The sequence below is a fragment of the Triturus cristatus genome, chromosome 8 (genome assembly GCF_964204655.1).
Source record: "Triturus cristatus chromosome 8, aTriCri1.1, whole genome shotgun sequence".
Lineage (NCBI taxonomy): Eukaryota > Metazoa > Chordata > Amphibia > Caudata > Salamandridae > Triturus > Triturus cristatus.
Window position 1 is genome coordinate 1,008,027,105 of NC_140591.1, and position 20,595 is coordinate 1,008,047,699.

Below are 20,595 nucleotides of genomic sequence, written 5' to 3' on the forward strand. Positions count from 1 at the left end.
GTTATGGTGCGTGTCTGGCACGCGGCTAATGCAGCTATGGGGTGGAAGGACCGTTTGACCCGGGCGTCACCGCTGTATGCGTCTGAGAGGTTGGGCTCCCTATGGACGTCGAAGGGCTTCGAGAAGTGGGACACGATCGGAATCAGCACGGTGGGAGATCTCTGGACGAGGGGGGGATTCAAAACTTTTGAGACGCTGCAGGCGGAGTTTCAGCTGCAGGGCAGTGAGTACTTTCGGTACCTACAAGTCCGCCATGCGCTGGGCTCCGTCTTCCCGGACGTCGCATCCATTCCGGAGTCTTCCCCCCTGGAGGACAGAGTGCTGGACGGCCATGTACCGGACAGCACGATCTCCCTCATATACAAAAAACTGATCAACGATAGATCGTGCCTGCTGACTAGTCTCCGCGAGGCCTGGGTTGCCGACGGGCTGGAGCTGGACGACGAGGATTGGATCTCCGCGGTGGCCTCTCCGAAAGAGGTGGCCATCCCGGCTCGCCTTCGTTTCGTCCAGCTCAAGATCCTTCACCGGGTTTACGTGACGGGGCCAAGGCTTCTGCGTATGGGTTTTGCTGGTGACGGACTGTGTAAGCGTGGCTGTGGTGCGCTGGCGACTTTCATGCATATACTGTGGGAGTGCCCGAAGGTGGAGCGATTCTGGCGTGGTGTGCATGAGGTCCTGCGTGTGGTTACGCGTGTCGCGCTGCTGCCTGAAGCGAGGAGATGTTTGCTGAATGTATGGGAACCGAATGACTATTCGGTCCCGCAGACGCGGTGGGTGACTCTGGGATACATGATAGCTAAGCGTGACATTGCTCAATTGTGGGGATCCCAGAGGCCCCCTGCGGTGTCGGCCTGGAAAGAGCATATGGATTGGTGTATGTTTCGTGAAAAGGTGGTGTATGTGGCGAGGGGTAAGCCTGGGGCGTGGGTGAAACTCTGGGGCCCCTGGAACGCCTACCGCGGGGGTATTTGTGAGCCACCACTGCTACCGGCTGCCTCGCCTGCTCCGTCTCCCTAGACGGCCCCCCTCCCTCGGCCGTGGTCGCGTGGTCCCCCAGTCCCTGGCCTACTCCCATTCCCCTCCTCAGAGTTCTGCTGCTGGTTTGGATCCCCCACTTATGGAGCACGTGCTGTTACTTTGGATCGCGGGTTGCCTTGCGGGTGTGGTTTTTTGGTGTTGTCTTGTTTCAAGAAAAGGGAACCGTACTGTGGGCTTGGAGCTGTGTGGCCTGCACCATTGATTACTCCTGTTTCACTGCTCTGCATTGCCGAGAGACTTTTGCTGTATGTATGCAATATGCTTTTGTCATTCTAGCGGCCGGCCGGGTGGTTGTAGGCCCATACCTGTAACTTTTACAACCTGCAATAAACGGTTTCAAAAAAAAAAAAAATAAAAAAAAAAAAAATAGAAAGAGCTACATGATGCTTAAAGGCGTCAATGCTATTAGATATTCCTGCGAATGGTTGCTGTACTAAAGTAGTAGCTTAGTGTATATAGAATGTTAATATGTATCCTGAAATCCAGAGCAGGCATTCAGACCCCACACTAGATCCTCAGTACCTCCATATGACTAATAAGACAGACAGTGGCGTAACAAAACGTGTGGGGCCCCCCTGCAAGATATGCTGAATGGGCCCCTCATGCTCACATCAGCAGGGGCTGAGGGGGCCCCCTCCAATATGGGTAAGTCTGGGGACCCCCCCCCCCACCACGGGGGCTGCCCAGGTCCTTCGTTATGCCCCTGAAGGCAGAGCTTGGAGTGCAAGAACTTCAAAGAGATCTCCTGGGCAAGCAATCGGGCTGCCCAGTCGACATTGCCCTAACTGCAAAGTTAAAGCAAATAATTTCTTGGTATAGTGTTAAAACCCTATTTCTTATGATCACTGCTTTGATGGAGTGCTGCAGTTTGTTCCTTTTGCTCAGAGTCACCAAGTTGGGACTGCGGTAAAGGGAAGTTGTGGTCGGCCTACTGCTGCTTCCGGTGCAGCTTTACCAGCGCCGCCTCTCCTGAACCTGGGAACATGGGATTGCCCCTGCATTGGTAATCTCTGGGGGCACACATGCTGCTGAACCCTTGTGGAGTGCCTGCTGCTGATCTACTGAAATCTGTTGCCCATGCCTCTCATACGCAAAGGACGATTCCTCTTCCCCATTGTCCTTGCCATTCAACAAGGGCAACAATTTGCTCCCTAACAAGCGTAAAGTGGCGGCAGATAGGGGACACAACCCGCCTGACCATACTAAGGCTGACTCAGGCTCTGCTTCATGAGATTGTGGGTAAGCCGGAGCGAGCCAGCTGGGTTCCTCGAGCAGCTGGCACTGTAGCTTAGTTTTTGGGGAAGATTATACTTCTGCACGACTACAACCCTCTGTACCATACCTCCAGTTTTCCACTGGATCTACAGGAACATTTGAGAAATCTCTAGCAGCCATTAGAGACCTAATATCAAACCAAAAATGTCGGCCATGTTGTCTTTGAGATTATTCTATATAATGGATTGGCCAGATATTTAGCACAGCTCAAGTTCATTAGCACCATATTAGTCGTCCATTCACTCGAATCCTTACCTTTTGAAACTTGCTGTCTTAAACCCTTAACCTGCAAGCCTGATTACCACCGCTGCTTTGCAAGTTTATGTACATTTTGCCTTTTATAATCAATATTTTATTGCATATGAACACTTCCCTTGTGAAAATCGTTTGCATGCAGCAGAAATCGTTCTCATGTGAAGTGCTCTGAGGAAGGCCTTATCTGTGCTATAAAAAGCTGCAAATAAAACAGCGCTTCTTTGAAAAAAGTGGAGACAATCAAAAGATTTTTCAAACATGAGTTTAAAGAAGAAAGTACAGGGAGACCCAGGCCTATTGGTCAATCAGTTTAATTTAATATCAACCGTATTTTGCAAAACAAACAGAAAAATTGGTAATCGAACAATAACAGCTGTTTTTTTTGTGTTCAAAATATTTTATTGAATTTTGTTCAAATACAACTAAAAAGATAGACAGCACATAAAATATTATGATTAAGCAATAATACCTAAATAACATTATATATCGTAAGCAAAATCATAGAAAAAATTATCTTAGGTAATGAGAAAATACATAATCAAAAAATACCAAAAGGGAGAATAGAGGGAGGGGAAGGGAAGGTACAAATATACCAATTGACGTAGAAAATGCAAACAGAGCTACTATATGCCATTATAAAACTGATCAAATTAAGTACAAATTTGAATTAAAATTATTCATACAGCATTAAATGGATAAATATTCATCAACAGGTAACCAAAAAGATTGATAAGAAAAAGAATTATGAGTGATCCCCTTCATAGATAATTGAGCACCTCTTCTGGAAAGAATAACCCATGACCACCAAGCATGAACAGATAATACAGAGATATCTTTCCAACAAAAAGTAATGGATTTTAAAGCAGCTGAAATAAGAAAATCAAAAAGTTTACTCTCTAAATCATGTATGTTTTGTGGAAGAATGGCAGATTTACAGATTATTAACTGATAGGAAAGATCAAGTTGAAATTTAAAAATCTTCTTAATGATATCCCAGACTTCAGACCAAAATTTAAAAACCAAAGGACAATCAAAAAACATGTGTTGTAATGAGCCAGGGTGTGATTTACAATGCCAACAATCAGGAGAGGGGAGAAGTTTAGCTTGGAACAAACGTGATGGAGTCCATATACGATTATACAGGATATAAGAATTAGTTTGGTAGATTGAAACAGGCAACCACCCAGATATACTATTAAGCCAAATATCTTTCCATGTGTCAGTGGACAAGGAAAGTGAAAGTTCATTATTCCAAAACGTGGAAATCCTCTCTATATTGCTACCTAGAGTATCAGATAATTTTTTATATAAAATAGACACCCCATGAGATGATTTTGAAACTGTTTGAATATAAATTGCTAAGTCAACTGTAACAGTAGAGGGGATGGCAGTAGGAAAAGAGTCTAAAATTGAATTGCACAAATATTGATACTTAATAAGATCAGATTCAAATAAACCAAAACTTGTTTGCAACGTTTCAAAAGAAATAAACGTATTATTAGAATAGACATCTTTAAGATAAAAAATGCCAGCCTTAATCCATGAAAACCAGAAATTAACATTCCTATTCAATTTAATAACATTACTATACCATAAAGATAATTCAACAGTGTTATTCATGGGAACAAGAAAAATTAAGTCAAGATCATTAAATAACATTTTAGTGGATTTAATAATAACTGACTTTTGAATAAATGGGGCATTATTATGCATGGACACCAAAGAAGGTAAAGGAAATGGATTCGTAATTGATTTCTCAATACGAAGCCACGTAGGAGAATTATTTAAAAAGGAGCAATTAAACCATAATGAACTTTGTTTTAAGATAAAAGCTTTATGATAAAGAAAAAAGTCCGGGATACCAAATCCAGCATTACGTTTAGGAACTTTTAATTTTTTATACGCAATACGAGGAGGTTTGTTGTTCCATAAAAACTTTGACAAAAGTTTATCAACATCTTTATAAAACTTTAATGGAAATTGAGTAGGAACCATGGCAAGGGTATAGAATATTTTAGGAGCTATAGTCATTTTAAGAGAATCCATCCTACCCCACCATGAAAGATGTAATGCTGACCATTTAGACGTTTTGTCTTTAATATAGTTTAGGATGAAATCACAATTTAGATTGATTGTCGATTTTATGGAAGAGGAAAATAAAATTCCAAGATATTTTATCTTATTCTTTTGCCAAATAATTTCCTGCATGGGGAGCATATCAGGAGTGCAATAAACATTTAAGGGGAAAAATTCAGTTTTATTAGTATTTAAAGTGTATCCAGAAACTGCAGAATACCTTGTAATAATATCCATTAATGAGGGAAAAGAAGATATAGGGTCACTAACAAATAAGAGCACATCATCCGCATAGGCAAGGGTTTTAACAGTAACATCCTTAATAGTGATTCCTTTGATACGGTCACAATTTCTGATTAGGTTAAGAAAAGGTTCAATGCCAATTAAAAATAAGAGGGGAGAAAGAGGACAACCTTGTCTTGTACCTCTAAAAAGTGAAAATTGAGTTGAAATTTGGCCATTAATAAATAGACGAGCAGTAGGGGCAGAATATAAAGCTGAAATCATACGAATAAAGGTATCTCCAAAATTAAATGAGGACAACGTATGGAATAAAAACTGCCAATGAAGTTTATCGAATGCTTTTTCAGCATCTAAGGCTAAAATTCCAGATGGCATCGATAACGTGGGACTTTGTTCAATTATATGTAGCAAAGTTCTCGTGTTATTAGCAGAGTATCTATTCTTCATAAAACCAGATTGGTCAGGGTGTATAATAGAATCTAAAATGGGGCCCAATCTAGTAGCAAGAATTTTAGAATATAATTTACAGTCTTGTTTAATTAAAGATATGGGACGATAATTAGACACTCTGGTGGGATCTTTATCTGGTTTTGGAAGTACTATAATTAAAGCTTCTGTAAAAGAACCAGAAGTAGTTCCAGTGGATCCAAAAAACGTAAAAAGTTGATGCAAAAATGGTAAAAGGTGTAACTGAAATTCTTTGTAGAATTCCGCAGGGATCCCATCAGGACCCGGAGATTTGTTCTTTTTAAGAGATTTTATAGCTGATAGGATTTCATCTTTGGTAATAGGAGCATCAAGTCTAGTTTGATTAGATTGTGAAATCTTGGGTAATTTACATGATTTTAAAAAGGAGTCCAATAAGGAAACCTCCAGAAAATCTGGTTTATTATATAATGCCGAGTAGAAATTCATAAATTCATTAACAATTTCATTGTGAGATAGAGCAATATTACCATGAGGACCAAGAATTGAGTTGATTTGAGTTTTATCTTTTTTTATGCGCAAATAATTAGCTAATAGTTTACCGGATCTATTGGCATTAAAACTAAATCTAGCTTTAGCATTAGAAATTTGAATACCTGCCCTTTTACTGAGGATTGAGTTAAATTCATAGCGCATTTTTTGTAGTTTAAATTTATATTGAGGATTGTTGGATGTAATAAAAAGTCGTTCAAATTTCGCAATTTGTTTTTGTAGGTTTTTCACAGTAGCATGAAAGGTTTTATTTTCATGGGCCATAATAGATATGGTGACGCCCCTAATATAAGCTTTGAAAGCATCCCATCTATTTATCATAGAAGTAGCCCTTCAGGATTAAGTATAAAATATTCTTGAATAGCAGCTAAAAGCTTGGGCTTGTTATACTCATTCAAAATTACACCGGTGTTCATTCGCCATCTAGATTGTTTAGTAAAAGTTGACTCGAAGTTCAAAACCAAAGAAATCATTGCATGGTCTGAAATATCAATGTTACCAATATGAGGAGCAGTTATTGAACCAATTAGGTGCCTGGAAACCAATAAACAATCAATTCTAGAATGGGAATTATGAGGGTTTGAAAAGAATGTGTAACATTTTTCTGTAGGAAAATGTAACCTCCAAATGTCAACTAATTTAGTGGTTTGAATAAATGATTTGAAAGCAAAATATACCTTAGAAGGGCGAAACTTGGTAAGAGATGATCTATCTAACAAGGGGTCAAAGATAACATTAAAATCACCTCCGACAATTAAAGGAACATTACCAATCTTTAGAACCTCTGTTGTAAGAGTAGACCAAAAAATATGATCATCTGCGGTAGGACCATAAACATTTAATAAATATAGAACTGAGTCATGGACTTTAATTTTAACGAGTATATATCTACCATCCTTATCAGATGATTTACTCAAAACTTGACAGTGTAATTTTTTTGCAAAGAGAATAGCTACACCATTTTTTTTACCATTGGCAGGAGAAGAGACAATAACATCAACCCATTTTTTCTGCATATAATCTAAAATTTTATCATCTATATGAGTCTCTTGTATAAAACAAACATCAGCTTTGCAACAACCAAGGTAATCTAAAATTTTTGCACGCTTAACTGGATGGCACAATCCTTTAACATTTAATGAAATTACTTTAATATCATGGATATTAGCCATAACAGAAGAAAAGAGAAAGGAATACAAGAAGTGAAGGATAAAAGAGGATCAAGAAAATGAGAAAGAGGTAGCTCCATAGACAGAAGAAGGAAAGGAAAAAATGAAAAAACATAGAAAAAACGACAAACAGAAGACATAAATGTGAAATGTGAAACGCACACACGCTGTACAAGCATGACCGAAACCGCTGGAGCCCAATAAAGAGAAACTTCATAACTGTGTCAGAAGAAAAAACATAACTGGCAAAAATCAAGTAGCAGAGTCATTGGTATCCATAGAGTGCAGAGACTGCTGATCCAAAAAATGCTTCAAATCTTCTGGACGTTGAAAAGATTTCGAAAAATTATCCTTCCAAATGCGCATCGTCGATGGATCAAAAAGACCATATTTATAGCCTAAACTGCGAAGTTGCGGGCGAAGAGCCGTGAATTCTTTGCGAATTGAAACAGTTTCTTTGGCATAGTCTTGATGAATAAATATTTTATTCCCATTAACCATCAAAGAAGGGATTTCTCTAGCTGCTTTTCTGATTAAAACCAAATGGTGGTGTCGAAGAACTTTGAAAATCATTTGTCGCGGTTTTGTATGTTGAGGATTCCTGTGTGAGGGAGTCCTGTGGGCTTTATCAATTTCAAACTTTTCGGAGAATTTAATTTGTTGAAGACCAGGTAATAAATTCTCCAAATATAATCTACAGTTATCCCCCTCAACATTTTCAGGAAGATTAAATATGCGTAGATTATATTGTCTGTTACGATTCTCCAAATCCAATAATGTTGAGCACATAGGAGAAATTTTTGCCACCAGTGGGGTAAATGAGTCAAGTTTGACCTTATTATCGTTTATTTTGATGGAATTATCTGATATTTTCATTGAAAGGCTGGCCATATCTTTACGCACATTTTTTACTTCAGAGGCAATGGTATCTGTATTGACTCGAAGTGCCTGAATTTCCTCCAATATTAAAGACAGCGAAGGTTCAGAAGACTCCACTACCTTTGATTTAGCAGGAGGAGGTGAAATTTGCTGCTTCCTTTTATTAACAGAACTCTTATTCTCCATTTTAAGGTAAAAAGAGTCAAAAATATAAATGCAGACACAAAATGACGAAGGAGGAAATGAGAGCTGTGGAAAACACCAAGGAATGACTGGTGCAGCAGCTAAAATGGGCTGGGGGAGTGGTTAGGCCCAAGCCAGGCCCTTTCCTAGAAGCTTGCTCCGCCCCCTTGACTGAAAGCCTGGCTGTACCTGAAAGCTGTGCAGGGAGCAGGAACCAGGCAGCGAGAAAACCCACTTCCGCCGTGTAGAAAAGCTTGAATTTGCTCCACAGTGCAGGTAAGAGCTGTATAATCACAGCAACCTCCTCCAGGGCAGTTTACTGACTGGAATCGGCGTTAAAATCGGCAAAAACGGGCCGAAAACGCGCGTAGACTTTCACGCGGCGGCCATCTTGGATCGCGCGCTCGCGCGTCTCCCCACCTAACCTGCCATTCTACTGTCCTAACAGCTGGTTTTTTAAAGCAGTTCTTTTACAACTGGTACGAGTAGGATTTTGACTCCAAAGAGATATAAGCTGGCGGGGAAAGCAGTAGTGTACAGCAGGAGTTTGATCAGGTGGTGTGGAAGCTCTGAATTTTCTTGATCTGTCATCGACCTTTGACAGCACTGATAATGCCCTAGTGATAAATACAATGGAACAGCTTTAGATTGGGGTGTTTTAAAGAAGTTTAAACCATTTCTTGTGAGAGAACAGAGTTCTCTTCAATAGTTCACCCCTTAAATTAGCTTCACAAATGGTAAATTGTGTATCAAACGGGGATCAACAAGTTGTGCTTGTTTTTTTGCCAATCTGGTCCCATTGATAAGATCCATTGATTCGTTTGGTGTGTATTTTTTCAACTGTGCAGATGACACAGAAACCCTGGTAAAAGTTACTCCTACCCACAATTTTGCAAACTTTCTGACGTCTATAAATGGTTGCAAGAAGATGATGTATATTTTATCCCACATAACCAGGGTTCATGGTGGTGCAGACACTGTGGTACCCATGACTCAGGCGTTCTTGGTCAGTAGCCTTTGATGAGCATCATGACTCAGCGGACCAGGGAAAAAAGGAATCATAAACCCAAATTGTGCAATGATTCCACACTTTGCCATTAGACCTAGCACAGGATTCTTCAAATAAGGAATCTACAACCAATATCAGGCCTTCTAACATCATCACACGCAACCCAAGCAGTAGCTGCATTAGTACTATCAAGACTAGACAACTGAAAGTATGTGCATTGTGGGCTCCTGAAATATGTACTCCAAAGATTGTGGCGCATCCACAGCACAGGAACTTAGGTTTTCTTAAGTGTAAAAAGACTCAACTATGTGTGACCTACCTTATACATACTACACTGGTTACTAATCGAGGGGGATCATATGTAGGATTCTTTGCTTCTTAAAGCATCTGAAAGGCAAGGTCCTCATTTCATGCAGTGGAAATTTGCATGGTGCTCCCTAAAAAATAACCAAAGTACACACTGGCACAATTATCTTAGAAAACCCAGATATCAACGGGAGAAATTTGAAGGAAGAGATTTTTCCCTAACTGCGAGAAAGGCATAGAACAACATTCAGATTAATGTCATAACCTTGCAAGATCGGTTTATATATAGAAAACCTATCAAACATTACTTTTTCCTATGTCAGAAAAAATGAATTACTTATGACAGCACTGAAAGCGTCAGGAATAAAAAATCGAAACTGTTAGGGTTTCAGTTACAAACAATATTCTAAATGGTTCTAGTTTGCTATAGAAATTTCAGAAAAAAACATAGCATTACATTATCATGCACGTTTACTGAATATGAGCTGAGGCAACCAAGAACACTTCAGACTCCTCAGGACTGGTTTCACAGCGAACAAATCTAGAATTCACCAGCTCCGTACATCTACCTATGAATGCATCTAAATTTGCCAAGCCAACTAATCACTTTACAAAGGTGGCCATTTTGGCAACAATTGTAATGGACACAACAAAGATTTCTGCAGAAAAGGCCTTAACTGAGATGTGGGCATCTTACTGTAAGCAAAAAAAGCACAGTGCAATGAAATAAGTGCTTTAACGCTGCAAAGAACAGCATTGAAGAAGCATAGGTCTACACATTTATTCGCAGAACACATTTAGACCAAAATCCAACAGTTTTCAGCAAAATATTGCAACTTTACAAAGCAAAATGGTGTTAGCCTTGTGGCGTGATCTACTCGCAGCACATATTTTACTCTTTTTTTTTCAACCAGCACAATCCTGCAGCTTTTTCCAGGTGAACGCAGGGGAAGCTAGCAGGGACACAGAAGGAAAGGTTTTACTGATTTGATATCATCAGGGTAAGGCATGTGTTGCAAATAACAGGAACACCTCCTTTTACCCTTAACTCGCCCTACCCTGCACCAGTGGGATCTATCCACACAAGAGCAGACAAGCCCTTCCTATCACTGTCAAGTATCTGCCCAAACACTCCACCACCCTTGAGCAAGGTCTTTGATCAGTACACCTCTGCCCAAAAGGTGCCATGCCTTGTCATAATGAAATCCTTGCATGAGGACAGAGATGACAGCACTAACAATGGGAACTAGCCAGGAATGTGCGTAGCTGGTTGCTTTTCAGCACTGCCATTCCCACATGTTCATTTCCATGTTTCTATAGCAACAGCACCTTAAAACACTAAATCTAAAGAGAGACATTTACAGTAAGGCAATTCAAGTAATGCAGACAGCCACAGCAAAGCGTAGGCAAGGAGCATTGTTTCTTTGCTTCCCAAAACTTTTACAGGCGGTATATTCAGCACATAAACGTTATTTATTGGCGGTTTTAAAATATCAGTCTTTGTAGCTGTGAGAGCATTAGGTTAACGCCGAGATTGGAGGAACAGTTGGTTCAGTACCCAGCTGGTGACTTGGTGTGTACAAAATTTCCAGCTGTACTAATCTATTTGTGTTCTTCATGCAATTTCGCATTGAAATGTCAGAAAGTAGATTAGCGGGAAATTTTGCACATTTATTTGGTGCAGAGGACTGGTGCGAGCAGAAACTTTTTGGCGAGCGACCGGTTCGAGAAACAAATGCCACAACATGCTTTTTTGCTATGTGACATGTTCATTGCAGGTACTTTGATTGACTTTTGACTGTGAAGCATCACTCAGAATAAACCTTTACGTATAATTTCACTTAGTTTTCAATACGTTTCATTTTTTTTTTTTTGGGGGGGGGGGGGGGGGTTGCATACCCTTACTGGTAACATAAGCAGAGCCTTTACGACCTTTAAAAGACAAAGGGGCAGATTTATGAGCCCCTTGCGCCACTTTTGCGTCACTTTTAACATGGGAAAAGTGACGCAAAAGTGGCGCAAGGGGCTCATAAATCTGCCCCAAAGATTTCTCCTACTGCCACTTGCTGTGGAGATGCACTTTTTGAGTAGGTGGAACTTACACTCTGTGGAGAACAATTCTTCCTTCCCTGGTATGGCGGGACTGAAAATGGCCTTCTTTGCGAAAATGGAAGATGGAATAGGAAGAAAATCCTTGAAAAATACAGCGTAAAAAACAAAGAGCACCCAGTAAGTCTGAGATGCTTCTATTCCTTGAGTCAGGTTTGCAAAATGTATATCCAAATCAAGTGCAGTTCAGGTGCAAGGACTTGCTTTTGGCTGAACTAATATACGCTGATACCTTCTTTCTTCACACCACACTCAATCTGGTTTACAGCACCGGCTAATTTAAACATCAGTACTTGTTCATTATCAAATGGAAATTCACGGGGGAGAACATGGCGTCCGGGGAAACCATATTGTTAGGGAGATTAGGCCGTGATGGAATATAAGATTGCTTTACTCCTGGAAACCCTGTTACAGCCCGACACGCGCGCAGTCAGCAAGGCACGCTCTAAAGTATACATGAAAAATGACTTTGGAAGGAAAGTAAATAGGGACTGTCATCCATGGCTGATAAGCCTTCTAAAGGCTAATTTGCCTGCATTGCAAACCATTGGACTGTAATTATTTCACATGAGCGGCTGGCAGATTTACCCTTTACGCGAGAGGATGTGAACACGGACACATTTCCTTGCACACGACATTTCTGCGCCGCAATCCATTTTAATTGGAGGCTGACACCTGCACCTTCAGCCGCGGCGCGTGCGTAGTCGCCTCGCGCGCATGCGAGGGTCCTGCACGAGGCTGGCTGGCAGCCCCTCTTTTAAAACTAACGCCCCGGTTAATACAACATCTGCTGTCTGTTTGTTTTAGGTGTAATTTCATTTGTGGCGGAAGAGGGGAGAGAGCGGCAGTCCCAGCATTACGACACGTGGGAGGAGACAGATGGCGAACGGGCCCGTCAGAAGTCGTCAGCGAAGACAGCAGCCGTTGGCGCGTCGAGCACTGGTACGTTTATCACCGTGAATAAGTGTATTAGCGGCGCCCGTAAACATTGTTCATTTCCCTGCCAGAGCACAGTTAGGAGGGTTTCACATGAGCACCCCCAACGAATATGGCACACAGACCTAGAAAGCAGGGCCGGACTGGGGAACCTAAAGCAGTCCTGGCAAAATGCTGCAACCAGCTCCACTCCCTTCATAGCCTTATGCTATCTCTGTCCGTCCGTCAGTCAACCCATCCATCCATCCACCCACCCATCCATCCGTCCGTCCGTCCGTCCGTCCATCCATCCATCCATCCATCCATCCATCCATCCATCCATCCATCCATCCATCCATCCATCCATCCATCCATCCATTCTGCCTCCCACCCAATCCATCCACCCATCCATCCATCCCTCTCTCTCTCTACCTCTCTCTCTCTCTCTCCCTCTCCCTTCCTCCCTCTTTCTCTCTCCCTCCCTCCCTTTCTCCCTCCCCCTCCCTCCCTCTCCCTCCCTCTCTTCCTCTCCCTCCCCTCTCTTGCTGGTCGCTTTCTTTCTTCCTCCCTCCCTCATACTCACTTTTTATCTTGAACGCTCCCGTGCCTTCTGTAGTTGATCTCGGGGGAAAGCGACATGCAGCAGGGGTAGCCCTTAGCTTTCAAACCCGGTATCCAAGGGCTCCAGCCCATCGGGAAATGCCTGGTGGAATTAAAGGCCCGTGCGGCCTGGCTAGAAAGGGACTAGTGGGAAAACGCTGGCTTTTTCTACATGTTTGTGAGTTTCACTTCAGATTTGGGTGCGAGTTAAATCTGGTTATTCCGGTCTGATTCACAAAGTATTTTCAATATGTAGATGTTATCCTATAGTTTATCTGTGAAACAGCCACGAATGTCCATGCTCTTGTCACAAAGCTTTATACTTTATGTTATGCCGCTTACTGTAGGCTGGCATTAGGGTTACATTTGACTCAGAAGGCTTGATTTACAGAAAATTTTCTGTGAGTTGATTATTTACTCCATGCTTAAGTGTGGCTTACTCCTGTATCTGAAACTACACAGGGAACATCATTTGACAATCAGGCCTCGACGTTCAGGTGTAACACATCTAGGGGAAAGGGATAAATCCTCAGAAAAAACTTTGTGAAACAGGCCTCGATTTCCAGGTGCAACCCGTGTACAACACAAGAGAAAGACAAAACTAATCATAGAAAGCCTTTGTGAATTGAGACTGTTGTATTTACAGTAACTGGAGTTTGGAGTTCCCTTTCTAAGTGATAATGCAGTTGAGGAAGCACCCAGTGAACTTAAATTACCTGGACATCTTCTCCATGTAAACATCAGACTTTTTTTGCTGGCCATTGATAACGTGAGATTAGGTGTCTAATAATAAAATGTTAAACTAAATGATTTCATCATAATGCTCTCTCGCAGCGCCAACTCAGACATTCTGTGGGCAAATGCAGGTGAGACACAAGCGATTAATGTTTATTTGTCCACACTTAAGGGAAAGGGAGATTGGGGGGTAGAGTTCAAGATGGGGGAGCAGGCGGTCCCCTCTGTGTGGTACTTGAGAGCTAAACTTGACCCTGTTGAAAGGCAGTGCAGCCAAGATGGTGCTCATTTTATGAACAAAAATACACGCATACTAAAAAAAAACTTCTTTATAGCGGCCAATAAACATACTGCAGCATTTTGTACACTGTGCTGTTGGGATATGCTACAGCTGAGTTTCTCAATCTCTTCCTATTTCCCTGGGCAGGGACGGTCCTGATACCGTGTTTCTCTGGGGTACAAGGTCATGCTCTAGGGAGGTGGGTGGATTAATGATTTTGATCAGCATCGCAAGAAGATACAAGTGGTCTTGCATGACCATCGCCACTGGATGTTTAAACTCTCAGGGGCGACATGTTTAATATTAATGGTAAAAGCTGAGATGTTTGGGACTCAATTAAAGTAGGGGAATCGAATGAAAAGAACAACAAGCATTAGCAAAGCCAGTTGGTCTCACGTTTGAGACTTATTCGCTTTGCAAATGGTTTTTAGTGCAGCTGTATGGCATCCTTGCTGCTGTGCATCATTACTAAAGTGGAATTAAAAAGAAAATATTTGACGTGGCTGACCACATAATTTTGTACGTGCGCTGACTATGAGTGTGCCCGCCTACAAAGTGACGCAGGGGCCTTTTTTTTGTTTCTGATTCATATTAGATCTGTAAGTACAAAAGTGCTAAGGAATTTTTTGGGGGGGAAGTGATACAGAGGCTGCAGGTGGAGGGAAGCAAATGATTCAGAAAGAGAGCAATGTGGAGCATCTGGTGAGAAAATCAAATGGGCAAGAGAGAGCAACGTGGGTGTTGGGGAGGAGAGAACCACAGGCAACAAAGCAAATCGAGGAGGAGAAACACAAATGGGCGAGTGCATCATGGGGGCAGTGGTGGAAAAGCACCCCTGCAAGTGTGCAACATGGAGTGTAAGTGAGAAAAGAAAACAGACTGGAGAACAACATGGAGCTGGGGGAGAAATACAGACAAGAGAACAATGTGGCAGAGAAGTGTGTGAGGGCAAGTGCCTTATGCAGGGGGCAAGGAGTAGCACATGGGTGAGAGAGAGCAACACAGAGTATGGTGGGGGAAGAGAAGTACACGGAGAGAGTTGGAAAACACATGCACTGTCGTGGAGTGGTTAAGCAAAAATAGAAATGTAGGACCTGATAATGAAGGAATGTAAGGATACAACTGATGTGGCCATTCTCCTGGGTAGAGACAAACACAAGAAGAGAAAATAAATCCCTCAAGTTAAAGAATAGGAGCAAGCAAATGAGTGCATCAATAAAGCCAACCAATGGTAAGCAATGGGTGGGCTCTTAACCCACTAAAAACTGACAATAGGTCCTGAGACAGCTTACCGTGTGAGGTAAGCGAGACCTAAAATGTTTTTTATTCTCTATCTGGTCCAGTCTATTTTCTAGATTTTGAAGAGTCAGATCATGATACTGGTTTTCGCCAGATCTAGGAGACTCCCAAACAAGATCACCTCCAGATGAACGTAGTCATCAGATGTTGCGCGTACCAGAACACCCTAGAAATCAATCCAGGCTTGAGACTCAAGATCCGCAATATCAAGCTACTCCAAGAAATGGGTCATTCACTAGAAGATCAAATCCTGGCAGAAGCCGTACTTTTAGTGACCAAGATACCAGTCAGAGAGTCCCCCCTGCTGATAGATCGAAGTATGAGCAGACAATCTAGCTGGAGTACCCATTCTCAAAACCTCCAGAATTCAGAACTCACTGTCCATTACTTTCAGTAACGCATTATCTGGTAGAGACAGTATCTAGTCGCAGATTCCTTACCTTTGAATTCTTACAGGCGTCAGAATGCATCTGGAAGATTTTTGCATGAGCAGTACCCCTGTGCGCCAGTAGGTGGTGTTGGTTGGTTCTGTGCGACATCATCGGCATTGTACGCCCCAGAAGTGACGTCTGCTTTACCTATAGAGGCACCAACTCGGCATGCTGACATCAGTTACTTTTCACAACTTTCCACGCCAGGAGCGTGGCGCCATGAAGTGCACTGACACTGGTGTGTCCAAATTAGGGCCCTGAAATGGATTAACCCTAACCATAGAAATTTGTCCGCAGAGCGGGGAGGATAGGCAGGTTGATAAGGAATTTAATGGCTAGATATTGTCTCTACCAGATAATGCTTTAGTGAAGGTAAGTAACTTGTTCATCTGATAGAAATATCTAGCTGCAGATTCCTTACCTTTAACTATATAAGCAAGCAATACCATCCCCGGTGGTGGCCTGCGGAGAAATTCTAAACTGAAAAGTCCTGCAGGACTAAACGGGCGATGTGCCCATCCCTTTGGACCCGCCTGTCTAGGCAGTAGTGTTTGTTAAACATGTGCAGGGACGGCCACATTGCTGCTCGGCATATGTCCAGGATTGGGGCTCCGCATGCTAACACAGTGGTAGCAGCTTTAGCCCTTGTGGAATGAGCCCTTAAGCCCTCAGAGGGCTGCTTCATGGCCAGTGCATAGCAGATTTCTATAGAGAGAATGACCCAGCCCGTAAGGGTTTATTTCTGTACGGCTTGACCCTTCTTCACTCTAACATACCCCACAAAGAGTTGGTTGTCCACCCAGAACTCTCATGTGCACTCAAGGTAGAACAACAACGCTGTTTTTGGGGCCACACGTGAAGTTGCTCCTCTTGTTTTGAGGGATGTGTAGGAGCATAGAAAGTGGGCAAGGTGAAGGATAGGCTGAATCAAATGGCGTTACCACTTTCAGCAAGAAAGAGGCCCTAGTTCAAAGCACCAGTTTTCCGGGAAAAACATACAAGAATGGAGGCTTGGATGACAAAACTTGCAGCTCACTCACCCACAAGGCAGATGTTATTGCCACTAGAATGGCTGTCTTGATGGTGAGTAGCCGTAGGGGACAATTATGAAGAGGCTAGAAAGGAGCACACATTAAGAAAGTGAGAGCCAAATTAAAGTCCCACTAACTCATAACGAAAGGAGAGGGAGAAAACATATTTACAAGCCCTTTAAAAAACCTATTCACAATAGGGTACTTAAAAAAAGAGGACTGGTCAAGCAGCCGCAAAAAAGCAGACAGAGTAGAAAGGTAACCCTATAGAGTGCCCAGAGTAGAGCCCTGCTGGGCAAGGGTCCTGCTGGATATGTCTGCCGCATTCAACAGGGTCAATCATAAAATCCTTTTGAGAATATGGGGCATGGCATTGCAATGGTTTCAGTCATACCTATCAGATAGACAACAGGCAGTGGCCTTACCCCCTTTTTATCCAATTTTGTTACCATCCAGCATGGTGGTCCCCAAGGATCAGCAATCAGTCCGTTTCTGTTTAGTATATATGAGCCCGCTGATTCCAATTATTAAATCACATAAAATCAGTCTGGTGAACTATGTGGACGATACACAACTGATTTTGTCCCTGGAGGGGAATCAGTCAATACCACTCAATAGCTTTCATGAGTGTATACAAAAAACTGCAAGATGGTTTAGAGATAACTCTTTGCAGTTTAACGGAGCTAAAACAGAAATTCTGTATTGCACAGCAAAGAAAGTCCCTCTCCCGGCCAATCTTTGGCCTTTCTGTACAGATAAGCCACTAACACCCTCCAAGACAGTGCACAATTTAGGGATAGTATTTGATGACAAACTGAGTCTAGAAACTCAAGTGAATAAAATGGTTTGAACGTGCTTCTCCCTTATCAGAGCACTACGGAAAATACTTCCCATGCTACTGACCTCAGCTAGATCACTTGTGGTGAGAAGTGTCACTCTGCGCCGGTTAGATTATTGTAACGCCCTGCTACTAGGCGCCCCAAACTCTTTGATTAAGAATTGTCAAAGAAACCAGACAATAGCTGTGAAGCTGGCCCTAAAGAGACCACACAGATCATCTGCCTCTCTGTCCCTCAAAGAGCTTTATTGGCTCCCAATAACACAGAGGCTACAGTTCATATCGCTCTGCATTGTTTTCAAGGTCTTGCATGGACTAGGGCCTGTGCCACTGCAGAGCAAATTTGTCTGGTATGCCCCAACCAGAAGTCTCCGGTCCTCTTCAGACCATTTTGTTAGAATGCCCAGATATAGAACATCAAGGTTTGGAGGAAGAGCATTCAGCTCTGCAGCTGCTCGACTTTGGAATGAACTTACGCCCAATCTCAGAGAATCAGGAGATTTTCTAATCGTCAGGAAAAAGTTTAAAACATGGCTCTTTCCAAGGGTATAATGTAGATTAGCCATTTTTCACGAACATATGACTTTCTTTATGTAATATGTGCGAATAGAGGAACTAATGTAATCCAGTGCCAGGATACCCGTGGGGTGATAGTGCGCTTTATAAGACTATATAACATAACATAAAAATAAAAAGGAAGACATCTGAAAGAGACGCAGAAAGAGGGTCAATAGACTGTTCTGTACAATATATTACACATTTATTCTACTGGCAGGCATACACAGTCTTGATGGAGGGACGCCTGGCTGCAGAATAACATTGCAGACTTTGGAAAGAAGGTCAAAAGTTGTCAATTGTCACTGTTCAATCTCCACACAACAAGGTGTAGAGTTGACAAGTTCAGGTGGAGGCCCCTCCCCTGCTGCTGCGACTAAAGCTCCATCTGAAGGGGCAGCCTGATCGGAGGATCGCTTTCTATGCTGAGAAGCTCGGGATGCCAGAATCTTCGTGCGCAGTCCGGAGCCACAAGGACAACTTGGTTCCAGTTGTTCCTGATCTTCTTGAGTTCAGAGAACCTGGCCGGTGTTGAACCACCAGGGATATGCCCTGCAGTTCCAGCCATTTCCAGATAAGCAGGGTCTCTTGACAAAGGGTCCATGACCCCACCCCTTGCTGTTTGTTGCAGTACCACCTATTGATGATGTTGTCTGAACACTTGTACTAGCTTTCTCTTGATGGAGGGTAGAAAGGCTTTCAGTGCAATCAGATCGCTCGAGGCTGCAGCATCAGGATTCCGCTAGAGACCAAAGTCCTCTGATCTTCACCTCTCCCAGATCGCTGCTTCTTCCCAGCAGTGATGCATCTGTCACTATTGTGAGATCTGGTTAGGGAAGGGAGAGTTCTGCCTCTGACTCAATCGTGGTTCGTTACCCACCACTCAAATCCTTTGTAGTTCCCTCTGAGATCTGGACCTTGTTGGAGGGATTTCCCTGATGCTGCGCCCACTGGAACTTCAGGTCCCACTACAGAGCCCACATATGCCATCTGGCATGTGTCACTAGCAGGATGCAGGAGGCCATAAGGCCCAGCAGCCTCAGAGTCAGCCTCACCAAAATCCAGGATAGAGGGTGAAACATCAGTATCATAGCCTGAATATCCTGGACTTGTTGCACAGGAGGATTAGCCCAAAACTGCACTGTGTCCAGAACAGCTCCAATGAAAAGGAGTGTCTGAGAAGGTGTCAGGTGTGACTACAGCATTTAGATAGTGAAGCCCAGCAACTGCATAAGGTTCGCCATAGTCTGGAGGTGGGAGAGGACAGCCTGAGGCGAGCCCGCCTTCAACAGTCAGTCATCGAAATAGAGGAAGGCTGACACACCTGATTTTCTCAGTTGAATGGCGACCACTGCCATCACCTTATTGAACACCTGAGGGGCGCTGGTTAGGCTAAAGGAGAGCACAATGAATTGAAGGGGCTTGTGGCCTACTGTAGCCCGCAGGTAGCACCGATGGGCAGGCAGGATGGGAATATAAAAATTCTCCTGGGTCTGGGGCAGACAATACCTGTGCCAAAGTGAGCATCTTGAACTTCTTGCGGAAAAGGCTGAGGGTTCTCAGATCTAAAATAGGGTGAAACCCCTTGTTCTTTTTGATGTTCAGAAAGTAGCTGGAATAGCAACCACTACCTACGTCTGACACCGGAACCCTCTCTATTGCTCCCTTGGCCAAGAGAGCCATGACCCTCTGTCAGCCATCGTGAGATGGAGGCAAAGGGGGAGGGGAGTAGTCCCTTTGAATAATCTGTAAAACCCACCTATTCAATGTTATGGACTGCCAGTGGTGGAGATGATGATTCTTCCACCAACTGACTGCTAGTGATCTTTTAGAGCAGCATTAGGAGGACTTAGAGGCTGCGGCTACAGGGGGGTTGGTAGTTGTGGCAGACCTCTGGCTATCTGACCCACCAGATCTTGCTGTTTGTTGCAGTACCACCTATTGATGATGTTGTCTGAACACTTGTACTAGCTTTCTCTTGATGGAGGGTAGAAAGGCTTTCAGTGCAATCAGATCGCTCGAGGCTGCAGCATCAGGATTCCGCTAGAGACCAAAGTCCTCTGATCTTCACCTCTCCCAGATCGCTGCTTCTTCTCAGCAGTGATGCATCTGTCACTATTGTGAGATCTGGTTAGGGAAGGGAGAGTTCGGCCTCTGACTCAATCGTGGTTCGTTACCCACCACTCAAATCCTTTGTCTGGGGCAGACAGGGGGGTTGGTAGGTGTGGCAGACCTCTGGCTATCTGACCCACCAGATCTGTATGAACTGCATTCTTGCCCCTGCACAGAATTGGCAGACTTAAGTTGACGCGGGGCAACTGAGAGACCCAAGGACTTGGCTTTAGCTCATGAATCCTTAAAGCGCTCCAGCACAAGTCGGACTTGTCT

At 43.1% G+C, this 20,595-nt stretch overlaps 1 protein-coding gene across 1 annotated transcript in view; it reads left to right on the forward strand.

The window, feature by feature from the left end:
- CFAP47 (cilia and flagella associated protein 47) overlaps positions 1 to 20,595 on the forward strand; it is a 2,697,962-nt gene that overhangs the window by 1,348,373 nt on the left and 1,328,994 nt on the right. The window contains exon 50 of the mRNA XM_085622577.1: positions 12,331 to 12,465. Within this exon, the coding sequence (XP_085478703.1) occupies positions 12,331 to 12,465 (135 nt within the window). The remainder of the gene's footprint in view (positions 1 to 12,330; positions 12,466 to 20,595) is intronic.